The sequence below is a fragment of the Panthera leo genome, chromosome E3 (genome assembly GCF_018350215.1).
Source record: "Panthera leo isolate Ple1 chromosome E3, P.leo_Ple1_pat1.1, whole genome shotgun sequence".
Taxonomy (NCBI): Eukaryota; Metazoa; Chordata; class Mammalia; order Carnivora; family Felidae; genus Panthera; species Panthera leo.
This window is the reverse complement of record NC_056694.1, coordinates 28,943,560-28,956,427: the sequence shown is the minus strand read 5'-3', so window position 1 is coordinate 28,956,427 and position 12,868 is coordinate 28,943,560. Positions and strand designations below refer to the sequence as shown.

The window sequence follows — 12,868 nt, the reverse complement described above, 5'->3', positions numbered from 1 at the left end:
GCCGGAAAGGACAGAGGGCATTGCTGGCTGCTGCCAGCCAGCACCAGCCGGCTCAGCTCTGCCAAGTGCTCTGAAAGGGCCATTCTGCATTTGCTCCACTAGGCGGTGTCCTTGCCCTTAATTGGAGCCTCTGCTATTAAAATCCTCTGGGATATTTAACTGTTGTGTTTTCTCAGTTGATCCTAACTAGCCCCAAACAACTTCTAAACCCAGAATTTTAAATCTTCAGGCTTTGGCTTTTTGTTTTGGAAAAAAATGAAAATACAGAAGATTCTTTCCTTACAATTCTTTTGTAGCTTCCTAGAACAATCAGGAGAGTACTGGGCATGGGTAAGAAGGTTAAATTCACTTTGCCCCAAAGTATGTGTTAATAACTTTTTGAAAAGAGCTATTTGGGGGGTGTCTGGGTGGCTCAGTCAGTTTAATGTCTGACCTTTGATTTTGGCTCAGGCCATGATCTCATGGCTCATGAGTCCGAGCCCCAAGTCGGGCTCTGTGCCGTCAGGGTGGAGCTTCGGATTCTCTCTGTCTGCCTCACCCCCGCGCATGTGTGCGCACTCGCGCGCGCGCGCACGCGCGCGCTCTCTCTCTCTCTCTCTCTCTCTCTCTCCCTCCCTCCCTCCCTCCCTCTCCCTCCCTCTCCCCCTCTAAATAAATAAATAAGTAAATATTTAAAAATAGAAAAGAGCTATTTGGGAGAAGTTGGTGATTGTGTCCTTTGTTAAAAAGAAGCTTAATTATGGGGCGCCTGGGTGGCTCAGTCGGTTAAGTGTCCGACTTCAGCTCAGGTCACGATCTCGCGGTCCGTGAGTTCGAGCCCCGCGTCGGGCTCTGGGCTGCTGGCTGAGAGCCTGGAGCCTGCTTCCGGTTCTGTGTCTCCCTCTCTCTCTGCCCCTCCCCCGTTCATGCTCTGTCTCTCTCTGTCTCAAAAATAAATAAACGTTAAAAAAAAAATTAAAAAAAAAAAAAGCTTAATTAGTCTTTTTTCTGTGATTAGCATAATCAGTCAAACACTGAACTTTGATCTGTGTTTCTGTTTCTGCTAAGATCATTATGTTCAGTCAGAGACTGGGAGAATACTTTACACTCTGGAATGTACTGCCACACGGCTCCCACATGAGTGGGGGTTATTGCTGGTTTCTGTTTCTGGCTAACCATCCGAGTCACTTGTGGAGCTTTTAGAACAGGTGGACTCCAGAGCCCTGTCTCTGAAACTGTGAAGTGTGGAGAGTTGAGTTTGATGTTCAGCACCTTTTGGGATCTTGGTTAATGCTGGGGAACATTGTTTTTAATAGTATTATCTCCAAGTATTGTACAAATATGAATGATGATAACTGTATATATTACTTAACTAGCAGTGTGAGATACTAGCACTTTCTTCTACTGGTGAGTTAAAAAATCTTAGGATTCCAATAGCCAGAATTTCTTAAACATTAAAAAAGTTTAGAGCAATACCTTCTATTTTTATAGGGATTTGCAGAAGCATTTTTGGAGCATCTCTGGAAAAAATTGCAGGATCCAAATAATCCTGCCATCATCAGGCAAGCTGCTGGAAATTATATTGGAAGCTTTTTGGCAAGAGCTAAATTTATTCCTCTTATGTAAGTAACCTAATTTTCAAGTGTTTTTTCATGCCATGCTTTAAAAAGATTATAACATTGTCTTAAATCAGAGAAACCCCTGCCTCATGTTTTTTTTTTTCTTGTCTGACTTTCAAGTGAGAAAATCTGTTCACACTATGCAAGATGTTTACCTTTCCAAAAGGCAATTTCAGAATAAAATGTCTCCTTTAGATACAAAACCTCATATGGAAAGCTTTTGTCATTTGTTTTGCGTGGTTACACTTGAACACGAAGATCCATCTGTCTTCATGAATATTGTACAGTGTTGTATACTGTTTTAATTCTTTTTATAGGTTTGTCATTTTTCATTTGCATTCTGAATCAATTGTATCTGTTAAAGCTGAAGAAAAAAGTCTTTTAAAGGTAATAGAAATATCTATTTAGGAGGCCAGCTCTAGGCCTGCTTCTTCCAGTGATCCATGAAGATGTCTTTGGGCGAGGATGCTATTAAAAAAACGCATCTCCCAAAACTAAAAGCCATCTGTCCCTCTGTCCTAAATTGTAGGCCATAGAACTTTATCAGAACCTTGTAAGGAGAACCCTGTAGGGAATGGTGGAGTCAGCCAGACCATCTTTCCCTTGTAAGACGTTGGTAAACGTGGCTTATTCCTCGGCCATATTGTCCTGAGAGGGCAGGTGGCTGTCAGAGAAGTCCTTCGGAGTTGACGGGGAGAAATGGTTGTCCATCCCTTGGGACCTCAGGCATCCTTAGGGGCCTGCCTCTCATTCCCCGAAGGTCCGTGCACTCTGCCTTGTAATTGAAAAGCTGCCTTCCTGCTCGCCCGTCCTTTTCCTTCCCCTCTGTGCCCCTGGGGAACAGATCAAGAGGCCTATAGATCGACTTCTCTTAGTTTGTGGTGAGAGCCAGTTGTGTGCTGTTTTGTAAGTCACTCGTGTGTTTTTATGTCACTCTTGTGTTTTTATGAAACAAGTGAAGTTGACTCGAATTTTTCTTTTCTCTAGTACTGTAAAATCATGCCTAGATCTTTTGGTTAACTGGCTGCACATGTACCTTAATAACCAGGATTCGGGAACAAAGGCCTTTTGTGACGTTGCTCTCCATGGACCGTTTTATTCAGCCTGCCAAGCTGTGTTCTACACTTTTGTTTTTAGACACAAGCAGCTTTTAAGTGGAAACCTCAAAGAAGGTCAGTGATGTGGGATTGATGGATGTGAACTGGCTTTTCCTTGACTGCTAGTCGCCCTTTAGGATGGAGGGTTTGATGAAAACAGTGGAGTCAGAATGCACTCAGACTTGTACCCATAATTTCAAGCAGCCCTTAGGGGCTCCTAAAGCCCTTTAAGCGCCCTCCTTAACAGTGGATGGGTTTGCGTGTGCACCCGTGTTTTTAGAGTGATTGTGACCCGCCAAGGGGCTCTTCTTCAGAGGTGATGCCTGGAGCAGCGCTTCCTGCCTGTCACTTTGATTGGCAGCGAAGGGCGGGCGTCCCGGGGGACCTAGGCACACGCAGGATATTGTTTGGCAGGGTTAGAAGTGAAAACCAGATGAGTAGGAATCTGAAGCTTGTGGTCGTAACGGTTATGCTGCTTTATCTAAGGACCTCAGCCTTAATCTTCCAGGTTTCACTCTTGCTAATTTCTCAGAGTTATGCAGAGTTTAAATCTGCCAGATGAAGCTTGTATATTAGGTTAGTGTAACAAGAACAACGCCAGTGAAGTGAGTTTAAATGTGTTTGTTTATTTGCGTGAAAAATTCAAATGGATGAATAGGCCGTTTTCTCTAAACCAGATTTTCTCAATCTCTGACATTTGGGGCTGGATAACCCTTTGCTGTAGGGGCTACGTCCTTTGCACTGTAGGAAGCTTAGCATCCCCTCCTTGCTCTGTTGTGACAGCTAAAACCCTCCAGAACCTGCCACGTGTCCTCTTGGGGGCATAGCTGCTTTGAGTTGAGAACCACAGCTCTAAACTGACATTTGTGTGTGTTGCATTGTATGGGTTTACTCATATCCTGTCACTTTTGAAAAGATGTGGGGGTTAAAATTAGTTGTATAAACCAGGAGTAGGATAAGGGTTTTAAGTATTGTCTTTTTTTTTTTTTTTTAATGTACAAATAAATGGTAAGAGTCTTGGTAAAGAGGATGTGTTTCTTGTAAGCCATGACATTATCCCATTTTTAGTCATTTTTATCAAAATACACATCACAGATGGGGAGAGCCTGACTGGCTCAGCTGGAGGAACATGCAACTCTTGATCTCAGGGTCGTGAATTTGAGTCCTGTGCTGGGTGTAGATGTCATTTAAATAAAGAAACCTTAAAAACAAACCGTCCAAGAATCTCCTAAAAATATATACTTAAGTACAAGTGGGTTTGCTTGCCTTTTGAAATCAGTATGGTGTCTTTCTCTTACTGACATAGGAGAGAATTAATAGTTCCTATTTCCCAGAGGGCGGTATCTCATTCTTACTCTGCCTCCCTGGCTTCCTTGTAAAAAACCCAGCGCAGCACCTGAAGTACGAGCAGCTGTCCCCCCTTGGGTGGGACGCCCCACCGCACTGATGCTTTCAGCCGCGCGGGTCCTGCTGTCCGTTGGCTGTTGTCACACCGGCGTGTGTGTCTGTCTGGGGATGGCAGGAAGGAGGAGTTTCAGGTGGTTCGGTCCTGAACCTCTCAGGACGGAGCCTCCTTTTGTTACCTCCAGTTTGTAGCAATTTCATGATTAACTGAAATCAGATCACGAGTATTTTTTTCTCTGTAAACTCAACGTGTGCTGAGCTTATACGTATCTGAGTCCTAAATTGTCATGTAAGTTAATAGCTCACTAGGAATGTATGATTACCTCCTGGGTTTTTGAAAGAATATCCTGTTTTCTTTAGAAGAGGTGACCTAGTCCTAAGCAAGCGTGGTGACCTTCTCTTAGGCTCTTTGTTGTATGACCATATGGACCTGTATTTAAAGCATTTCTGCAAGTAGCTCTGTGAAAAATTTTTTTAAATTTTTTTTTTAATGTTTATTTATTTTTGAGAGAGCAAGACAGAGCATGAGTGGGGAAGGGACAGAGAGAGAAGGAGGCACAGAATCTGAAACAGCTCTGCTGAGCTGTCAGCAGAGAGCCCGATGCGAGGCTTGAACTTGGAAACGGCGAGATCATGACCTGAGCTGAAGTCGGTCGCTTAACCGACTGAGCCACCCAGATGCCCCTCGTGAGAAGTTTTTTTAAACTGTGAAATAATCTGTGCTGCTTAAAGATACTTGGACTGTTATGTTTGTACTTTTTAAAAATGTTTTGTTCTTTAATCAAAGGTTTGACATACCTTCAGAGTCTAAATTTTGAACGTATAGTGATGAGTCAGCTAAATCCCCTGAAGATTTGTCTGCCTTCGGTAGTTAACTTTTTTGCTGCAATCACAAGGTAAGTTATTAATACTTTATTGGTGGGAATTATTTAAAAACAACTTTATATTAATACTTTAAAGTTCCATTAAGTTTCTGTGAAATTATTCAGTCAAATTAATGACCATCAAACACGTAAAAGCCAGTAATACAGTACTTACAGGGACCGCTGCAGTTAGGATTTTGTTCTTACTTTGGTGGTAATGGAAATTGCTCCTGCTTTTGTTCAAAGACCGTAACTCAGCAGAAGCCTCGGCACTTTGAAACGAGTGAGGCAGCCAGTAAGCCGAGAGTTACAGACCAAAGATGTTTATTAGAGTAATGAAAATAGACTGGACGCGAGAGGGATGTGCCACAGTAGGAGACGGGCTGGTGCAGGACTGTTCTGTCGGGCCTGGGGCTCCGGCTCGCGCACGCTCGGAAGCCCTTCACGTGGAGCTCGCTGCGTCCTCACAGTCCCGGGACTGACGTGGTAAGGCCCCGTTTAAGAACAGGGAGGTGGAGGCCCGGAGAGCGGGAATGACCCGTGAGACACAGTGGCTAGACTGTGTCAGAGCCAGCATTCGAGTGCGGGCAGCCTGGCCCTCCCCGAGTTAGTCTGCTTGGCGCGCACAGTGAGTTGGCGACGGGATACTCAGGGTAGGGTCATAGCTTAAAATCTTCAACGCACAAGAGTCTGTTCTATTAGACAAAGATCCCATCCCTTGTTCCCCTTTAGACCGCTTGCTGCTCTTACTCGGTAACCTTAATTTTCATTTGCTGGCCATCAAGTTCAAGGTACCGTGTCTCTCCTGAGATCTCAGAAATGGTTACAGAATCAAGGAAAGGAATAAACAACAAGCAAGAGCATTCGGCAGGTGAAGGGTCCCAGCACACTGCAGGAAGATGGGAAGCAGCAGACTTGAGTGAAGCGGGGCAGGTGGCCGAGAACATTCCTGGGCTGGGACTAGAGGGCTTGGGTTGGCAAGTGGATTGTCCAGCAGGCTGTCGGCGTGGGGTGGGGCGGCAGGCTTGCTCGGGGTGAGACGTGAGGTCGAGAGCTAAGAGCAAGAGGTGGAATTCTTGTGTCGTTCTGTGCCCGCTGCTTTCGCTTAGTGGTTTTGAGATACACATCGACCCGTACAACCGCGTTTGGATTTTAATTGCTGTGTAATGTTCCATTAATTTTTTTTTAGTTGATCCTTTGTTGGGGTTTAAGTTGTTAGTTTTTTCAGAATTGGGAACAGCAGCTTAGGGGTGACGTTATAGGTAAACCAGTACAGTTCTCGTGGCTTCAGTAGCCAGGTCTCTCCCTCAGCAGCCGCTATCCTGTCCGTAAATCCTGAGCCCCTTTATTCTCTTACAAACGGCAAAAAGAGACCACTTGTGTAATTTTGCAGACTCTAAGAGTCCCACCGCGAACACATTCATGTTTAGTGAGTCACGCCTATTAATAATCTCAGCCCGCTCTATCGTTCTCAAGGTGATAGCCACACTTTTCTTTCTCCTTATTATTAACAAGCTTCTAAATAGTAGACCCGGAAAGCTGTACCCTAAAAGCATTGCTTTCTGTTTTGTGTTGTCTTTTCTTGCACTTAATACGTTTGACAGTATCCGCGTGGTTAGAACAGGTGTCGCACACAACAGGCACGTCCGTGCAGTCATTCCACCATCCACCGTGTTAACGCCGCCCGTCTGTGTTTTGGTTTTGTGGTTCTGCAGTAAATACCAGCTGGTCTTCTGCTACACGATCATTGAGAGGAACAATCGCCAGATGCTCCCAGTTATTAGAAGTACAGCCGGAGGGGACTCCGTGCGAACTTGCACGAACCCACTGGACACCTTCTTCCCCTTCGATCCTTGTGTGCTTAAGAGGTGGGTGCTCTTAGTCCCCCTGTCGGTGGTGAATTTACGTGTGGTGTCTATTGGCTTTTCCCACGAGTGGGGTTTCCTGGTCATCGAGTGGCCATTCGTGTCTGTGTATCGGCAACTCACGGTCTCCAGGCACGTGTTTCACGGACCCCGAGTAGGGAATACGCGTTAGACGCTGCGGCCTGCTCTGAGCACACTGGGCGGGGCCGATCTTTAGCTCAGGAAGAACCCTGGATTGACACCAAAGGTCTTGTGATTTATTTTTTGTTTTTCTTTAAACCTGTTGGTTTAAACATCAAAGGGGATGGGGATAGAAGAGCCTGGATGGGGAGGATGCTGCCCTTTCGTGGTTCATAATGTTCTGCCTAGCGACTCGTTCTTTCCTCTGGAGACCACATTCCACGCTGTTGGAAAGGTCATCGACAGCCATGTAATTTATCTGGATGGGTAATTCAGAAAACCCACCAAGCCAGTCTTAATTTGCACTTGTATAAGGAAGGAGGACTTTCGCTTACGGTACAGTTTCTAACTAGCAACACGATTCGGGGTCATCTGGTCCCTCAAGTCTTGGTTGACTGAAAACCAGGTGGGTCTTTTTTCCCAGACTAATTTTTAGTAGATTTACTGTAGGGATATACAAAAAATGAAGTTTCAGAGGAATATAACTTTGTTTTCATTTGGACATATTCTAACTCATTGTCAGGCTTTGCACAGTTGAGGAATAATTTCACTTGACGATAAAAAGATGAGACAGTAGTTTAATACTCCATCTGAGTGGGGGAAGTCTTACCAAGAAGGAGCCACATCATTTACAGTACTGACATGCAGGATTTTGACACAGCGATTATTTGAACCACAGTTTTTATTTGGGTAGTGGATCCTGTGAGAGAAGGGCTCTAGACATGTCTGACTGTCGCAGTAGCATTGAACTTGATTTTGAGATGTGATCTCTGTCGACAGGTCGAAGAAATTCATTGATCCTATTTATCAGATCTGGGAAAACATGAGTGCAGAGGAGCTTCAAGAGTTTACGAAACCTGTCAGAAAGGTATGCTTGTGACTTGGCACCCCGGCTGGGAGTGTCCTTGGTGGACACGGATGACAGTCATGTAGTAATTAGCAGTGTCACACTTAAAGACTGCATTTTGTTCCTTTTGCTTTTACAAAATTCCAAGCTCACGGTATGTTCTTATGAAAAGGGTTTTTGTTTTTTTGATGAATTGCTTAAACTAGATACTTTGCAGGGTACCTGGGTGGCTCAGCCAATTAAGTGTCCAGCTTTTGTTTGTTTGTTTGTTTGTTTGTTTGTTTGTTTTGAGAGAAAGACAGGGCACACACAAGTGGGGAAGAGGCACAGAGAGAGGAGAGAGAGAATCCCAAGCAGGTTCCACGCTGTCAGCAGAGCCTGACACGGGGCTCGAGCTCACAAACTGTGAGATCGTGACCTGAGCCGAAGCCAAGAATCTGACGCTTAACTAACAGAGAGTCACCAGGTGCCCCAAGCGTCTGACTTCTTGAATTTGGCTCCGGTCATGATCTCAGGGTTGTGAGATCGAGCCCCACATTGGGTTCTGCACTACAGCACGAAGCCTGCTTGGAATTCTCTCTCTCCACCTCCCCCCTCTGCTCTTCCCCCGCTCACGTGTTGTTTTCCTCTCTCTCAAAAATAAACAAAATTAAAAAAACAGAACCAAAAACTAGATACTTTGTAAGCTAACTTTGGGAAGTGAAGGTTAATTAAAAGTCAGCTCAACATATTACAATTTTTTTTTATTATTTATTTTTAAGTTTATCCTGAGAGAGGGAGAGAGACTACAAAGAGCGGAGGGAGACAGAGAGTGGGGGAGAGAATTCCAAGCAGGCTCCGTACTGCAGGCACAGAGCCCAGTGTGGGCTTGAACCCACAAACCTTGAGATCATGACCTGAGCCGAAGCCAGGAGTTGGACGCTGAACCAACTGAGCCACCCAGGCGCCCCTCAACAAATTAGGATCTTTATCACATGGTCATGACCACCAAATAACAATCTCAGATTTACTTATGTCTTTTTTCATAAGTAATCATTGGAAAGCTCTTTTCTCCTTTATATTTTGCTTTGGGGGTGGTCATTCACTCATTTACACTGTTAGATACAAGGGGGATGACGCTGAGTGAGAAAGACAGGTCATTGCTGTCTGCCCTCATTGAGCTTAAAATCTGTTTAAAAAATTGGACTTTAACAAGTAGTCCCATGTGATCAGCACTTGTGTGGGCAGTTGGGGATGAAGCGTGCCTCGGAGTAAACTTTCAAAATTAAGACATTCTTGGGGCACCTGGGTGGCTCAATTGGCTCAGTGTCTGGCCCTTGATCTCAGCTCGGGTCATGATCTTGGGGTTGCGGGGTCAAGCCCCGTGTTGGGCTCCATGCCGGGCAGGCGTGAAGCCTACTTAAAAAAAAACAACAAAAAAACAAAAACTATTTCCTCTGTCTTCATCTTTCCAGAAGCGGCACATTCCTGAAAGACATTCTCGAAAGCTTTGCACACCGCCACTGGTGGTCTGACCGGTAATCTCTTGTCCTTGTACAGCAGGTGGTGGAGGATGAAGATGATGACTTTTTGAAAGGTGAAGTGGGCGTGGCCCCGAGCTCCTTTGACCCGCATTTCCGAAGTCCCTCAAGCAGCGTGGGCTCCCCTCCTGTGTTCTACCTGCCAGACCAGTCCCCTGTGACCACGAGGATTTGTGATTGAGACTGAGACCAGCGTCTCTCCCCACGGTGCCCTTCGGTACCAGGGCTCATCCTGTTTGAACCAGAGCGAGTATCTGCCTCAGGCATCTTACTTGCAAGGTAGACGTACTCTGGTGTCTGAACAGACGTGCTGTTTTGGTTTTTTTTTTTTTTCCTTTTTCTTTTTTGCTCCTGTGCAAACAAAAGAAAAGACGGAGTATCATGTGCAATATTTTAGAAAGGAGTTGATGATCAGTGTTGAAGGCTTGACTTGTGTGTTGGGTGTATATTTTATTTCTGCTATAGCTTTCTGGCATCGTTGTGAAATTTCTGATCTGGGCAGTGGCCTGTTTTAGCGGGATGGCACACAGGTTCGGTCTGAGCCATAATCACAGGACTTTGTTGATCCAGTTTATTTTCAGTGAAAAAAATCCTCTAGGAGACTATTCCACATCTTTAAAATGATTCTACTTTGGGTACAGTGTTGACCCTCAGCTGGAACCGTATTTGTGTGTTGGGATTTCATTGGGATGCGGAGGGGGCGGGAGGAAAGTGGGAAGGTGGCCCGAGCCGGTCCCTGACGCTAGAAGCCGGAGCTGGCACTGAAGGTCTCCAGGGATTGTCAGAGGCCGAGGAAGTCCCCGAGGAAAGACATGCAGGATTTAGGGAAGCGGAAGCAGACAAGTCATACGCTCGTGAGTGGAAGAACGGAGTTAAAAGAACCACAGAGTTCCGGGTAAATGAAATTCCCATACACTGAGAGTGGAGTTGGACTCTTACAAAACACAGCACATGATTTTACCGTGAGGCTCCCAGGAGGGTGGTTAGGACTGGGAGTGCTTGCTTGTAGTGGAATGTTGCTTGGGTTTGTGTTTTGTTTTAACTAGAATCAGTTTGGTCATTTTGAGAGTTTCTTTGTCCTGATGGAGCAGGGGAGAGGAGCCTGGCTTCTTTGGTGGAATGGTTTTGCTAGCGACAACAGCCAAGGTTGTAGCTGCAGCCTCCGTTTGCCCGCCGATGTCTCATGGAGTTCAGCTCGGTGAAATCCTCCTTGGGGGGACTCTTTTTGTACTTTTATAACTAAACACTGAGAGAGGAGTCTAATAAACACCCTCACTTCATAACACGTGTGTGTGAGCGCACGGCTGGGCTCATTCTGTGGCTCATGCGTATTTTAGCTTCATTCCTTGTGTGTATACTTTTGTGTTACTTGTGAAAATGGACATCTCTAAACATATTTATTTTTCTGCCACTTTTCCTATTATTTAAAAGCAAGCAATATTTTCTCGATCGCAAATATTTTGTAATGAAATACTTTCTCTTTCCTAGGGCTTTGTATGCTCTTGTATAATTATAATGATGGTGATGTAGAGTAAATACGCTTTTGGAAAACAGAAATTTTTATTGGTTTAAAAAGTTTTGGATATTGGTGATTTTCTTTTGGTGACTTGGTGGACAGTCATCGGAGAACCTTTAGGTTCTCTGGTTTTTTAACTGCTGGCTAAAGGGGGGGGGGTGGGTGGGATTTTTGTGACCTGGATGAAACGGGTCCATGGAAATGTGTCCATAGAAATTAACGGTAAGTGGAGTGGGCCTTTGTGGGTTGAGAAGTTTTAGTGTAGAAGGGTATCTTTACAAGTAAGTCCGCTTAATGTCAGAAGAGTTTGAGGAAAAAAACATTGTGAACATAGAACAATGATGTGGTTAATCTGGATGTTTTGTTCTTATACCAGTAATGGAGTAAAGGGAGGTACCCCAATAAAGAGGCTTCTCAAACAGATGTTTTGATTTCTTTGGTTTTTACTGACGAACGTGAAAGGTCTGTCAGGAAACTGCAGCTAACACATCACACGGTTTTTAAAGAGGCGGAAATACTGCCAGAGCGGTACAGGGGACAGCTGGGGAGTAAAGGACACACTGGTAATGAGAAGGACTAGCTCAGGTGTCAGTGACTCCGTGAGCACGCCTAGCCACGACGGCTGCCGAGGCTTGAACTGGTTCCGGGAAAACAAACGCTTCAGAAAATGCACGCACTTTGGAAGGAACATCGTGGGGAAAAAATTGGCAGGCAAGTTTCTTCGGGAATTATATAAAAAGTTTTCTAATCCTCTTACTATTGAAAAGCGGGCTTTTATTTGGGTAAGAGTTCCAGGGCCCATCCTGTTTGTCTGCAATGGGCGGGTCTTCCTTAATGAGAAGTGGCTAATTTATACAGGTGAGAAAGGACCAGGGACTTCTAAAGTGTCATGGGGGTCAGACTTGGCTTCTCGAACTAGCTGTGTGACCTTGAGCAAGTTACCTAGGCTCTCAGAGCTCCACGTTGAGCTGTAAACTGGAAATGACCACCACCTCCTTGAGGGCCGGGAGGATTCAGTGAAAATGCAGGGAGAGGCAGCAGCTGTTTGGCTACCTTGGGAGAAAGTAGTCGGGCAGGAAGCCCTTTCACAGGAGGGTCTTTTCAAGGCAAAGACAACTTTCACTTCATCCACATTGATTGCCTCCTTGGTACCAGCTAAAGAGGTCTCACCTGGAGAGGTAGGGACAGCGTTTGCCCCCTGCCAGGTGTGGCTTATTATGGTGGCTTTTAATTCTTGGTCCCAGAATCCCCTTGCGATGCCGTGGCAACAGTTCTTGTTCTGTGAGGTGGCTCTTCGCCTCACCACTAGTTTTGTAAAACTGCGTTTTGGTTAGGCTATGGTGGAGTCTGGTCTATTTAAGTGATATTTCCCAATCACAGGATAGAGAGCCCCCAGGTCACGAGCCTTGCACCGGGGTACCTGTCCTTAGTAGGGACTGGACGGTACCTCATTGATGTTTACTCCCAGGGCTCTTGGCCCATCAGTGAGTGCCTGCTGTGCGCCGAGCAGCAAGTGTTAACTGATGATTTCTAAATGTGTGGGGCTAGACTGTTTTCGCGCTTTCAGACGGCTTACGTTTATTCACTGAACACAATCCTACGGAGCAGCAGCACAGCAGATTCCCCAGCTCGGATTAACGTGCTCAAGGTCACAATGAGGAGTAGTAGAGCCGTGATCTTGAATGGAAGCAGTCAGACCCCAGAGCCCGTTCTTGGGCCGGGACGGGTTGGCTGATCTGTGAACTAAGACTGAACCGGGGGCACCTGGCGAAGGCTCTCTTCCAGAGCCCAGCTCCTCCCCCGGCTTTGACGCCCACGCTTTCGGGACTACATTTCCCAGCGCCCTCTTCGGAGGGGGCGGGCCGAGGGCCGGTCCCCCGCGTTTGGACTACATCTCCCATAGGGCCTTGCGTCCCGCCCCCGATTTCCTGAACCGCGCGGACCTGCGGCGCCCCCGTGGGACTTCACTTCCCGGCGG

The 12,868-nt window shown here is 45.9% G+C and overlaps 1 protein-coding gene across 5 annotated transcripts in view; it reads left to right on the top strand.

The window, feature by feature from the left end:
• The window catches only part of RRN3 (RRN3 homolog, RNA polymerase I transcription factor), a 30,796-nt gene extending 19,486 nt beyond the window's left edge, over positions 1-11,310 (top strand). The window contains exons 13-19 of one of the 5 annotated variants that reach the window (XM_042922030.1): positions 1,471-1,601; positions 1,916-1,985; positions 2,647-2,770; positions 4,887-4,995; positions 6,678-6,830; positions 7,788-7,875; positions 9,397-11,310. In XM_042922030.1, the coding sequence (XP_042777964.1) occupies positions 1,471-1,601; positions 1,916-1,985; positions 2,647-2,770; positions 4,887-4,995; positions 6,678-6,830; positions 7,788-7,875; positions 9,397-9,555 (834 nt within the window). In that variant the 3' untranslated portion in view covers positions 9,556-11,310. The other 4 variants (XM_042922029.1, XR_006197768.1, XM_042922031.1 and 1 more) reach the window with 4 other exon arrangements.
• The last annotated feature ends 1,558 nt before the right edge of the window (positions 11,311-12,868 follow it).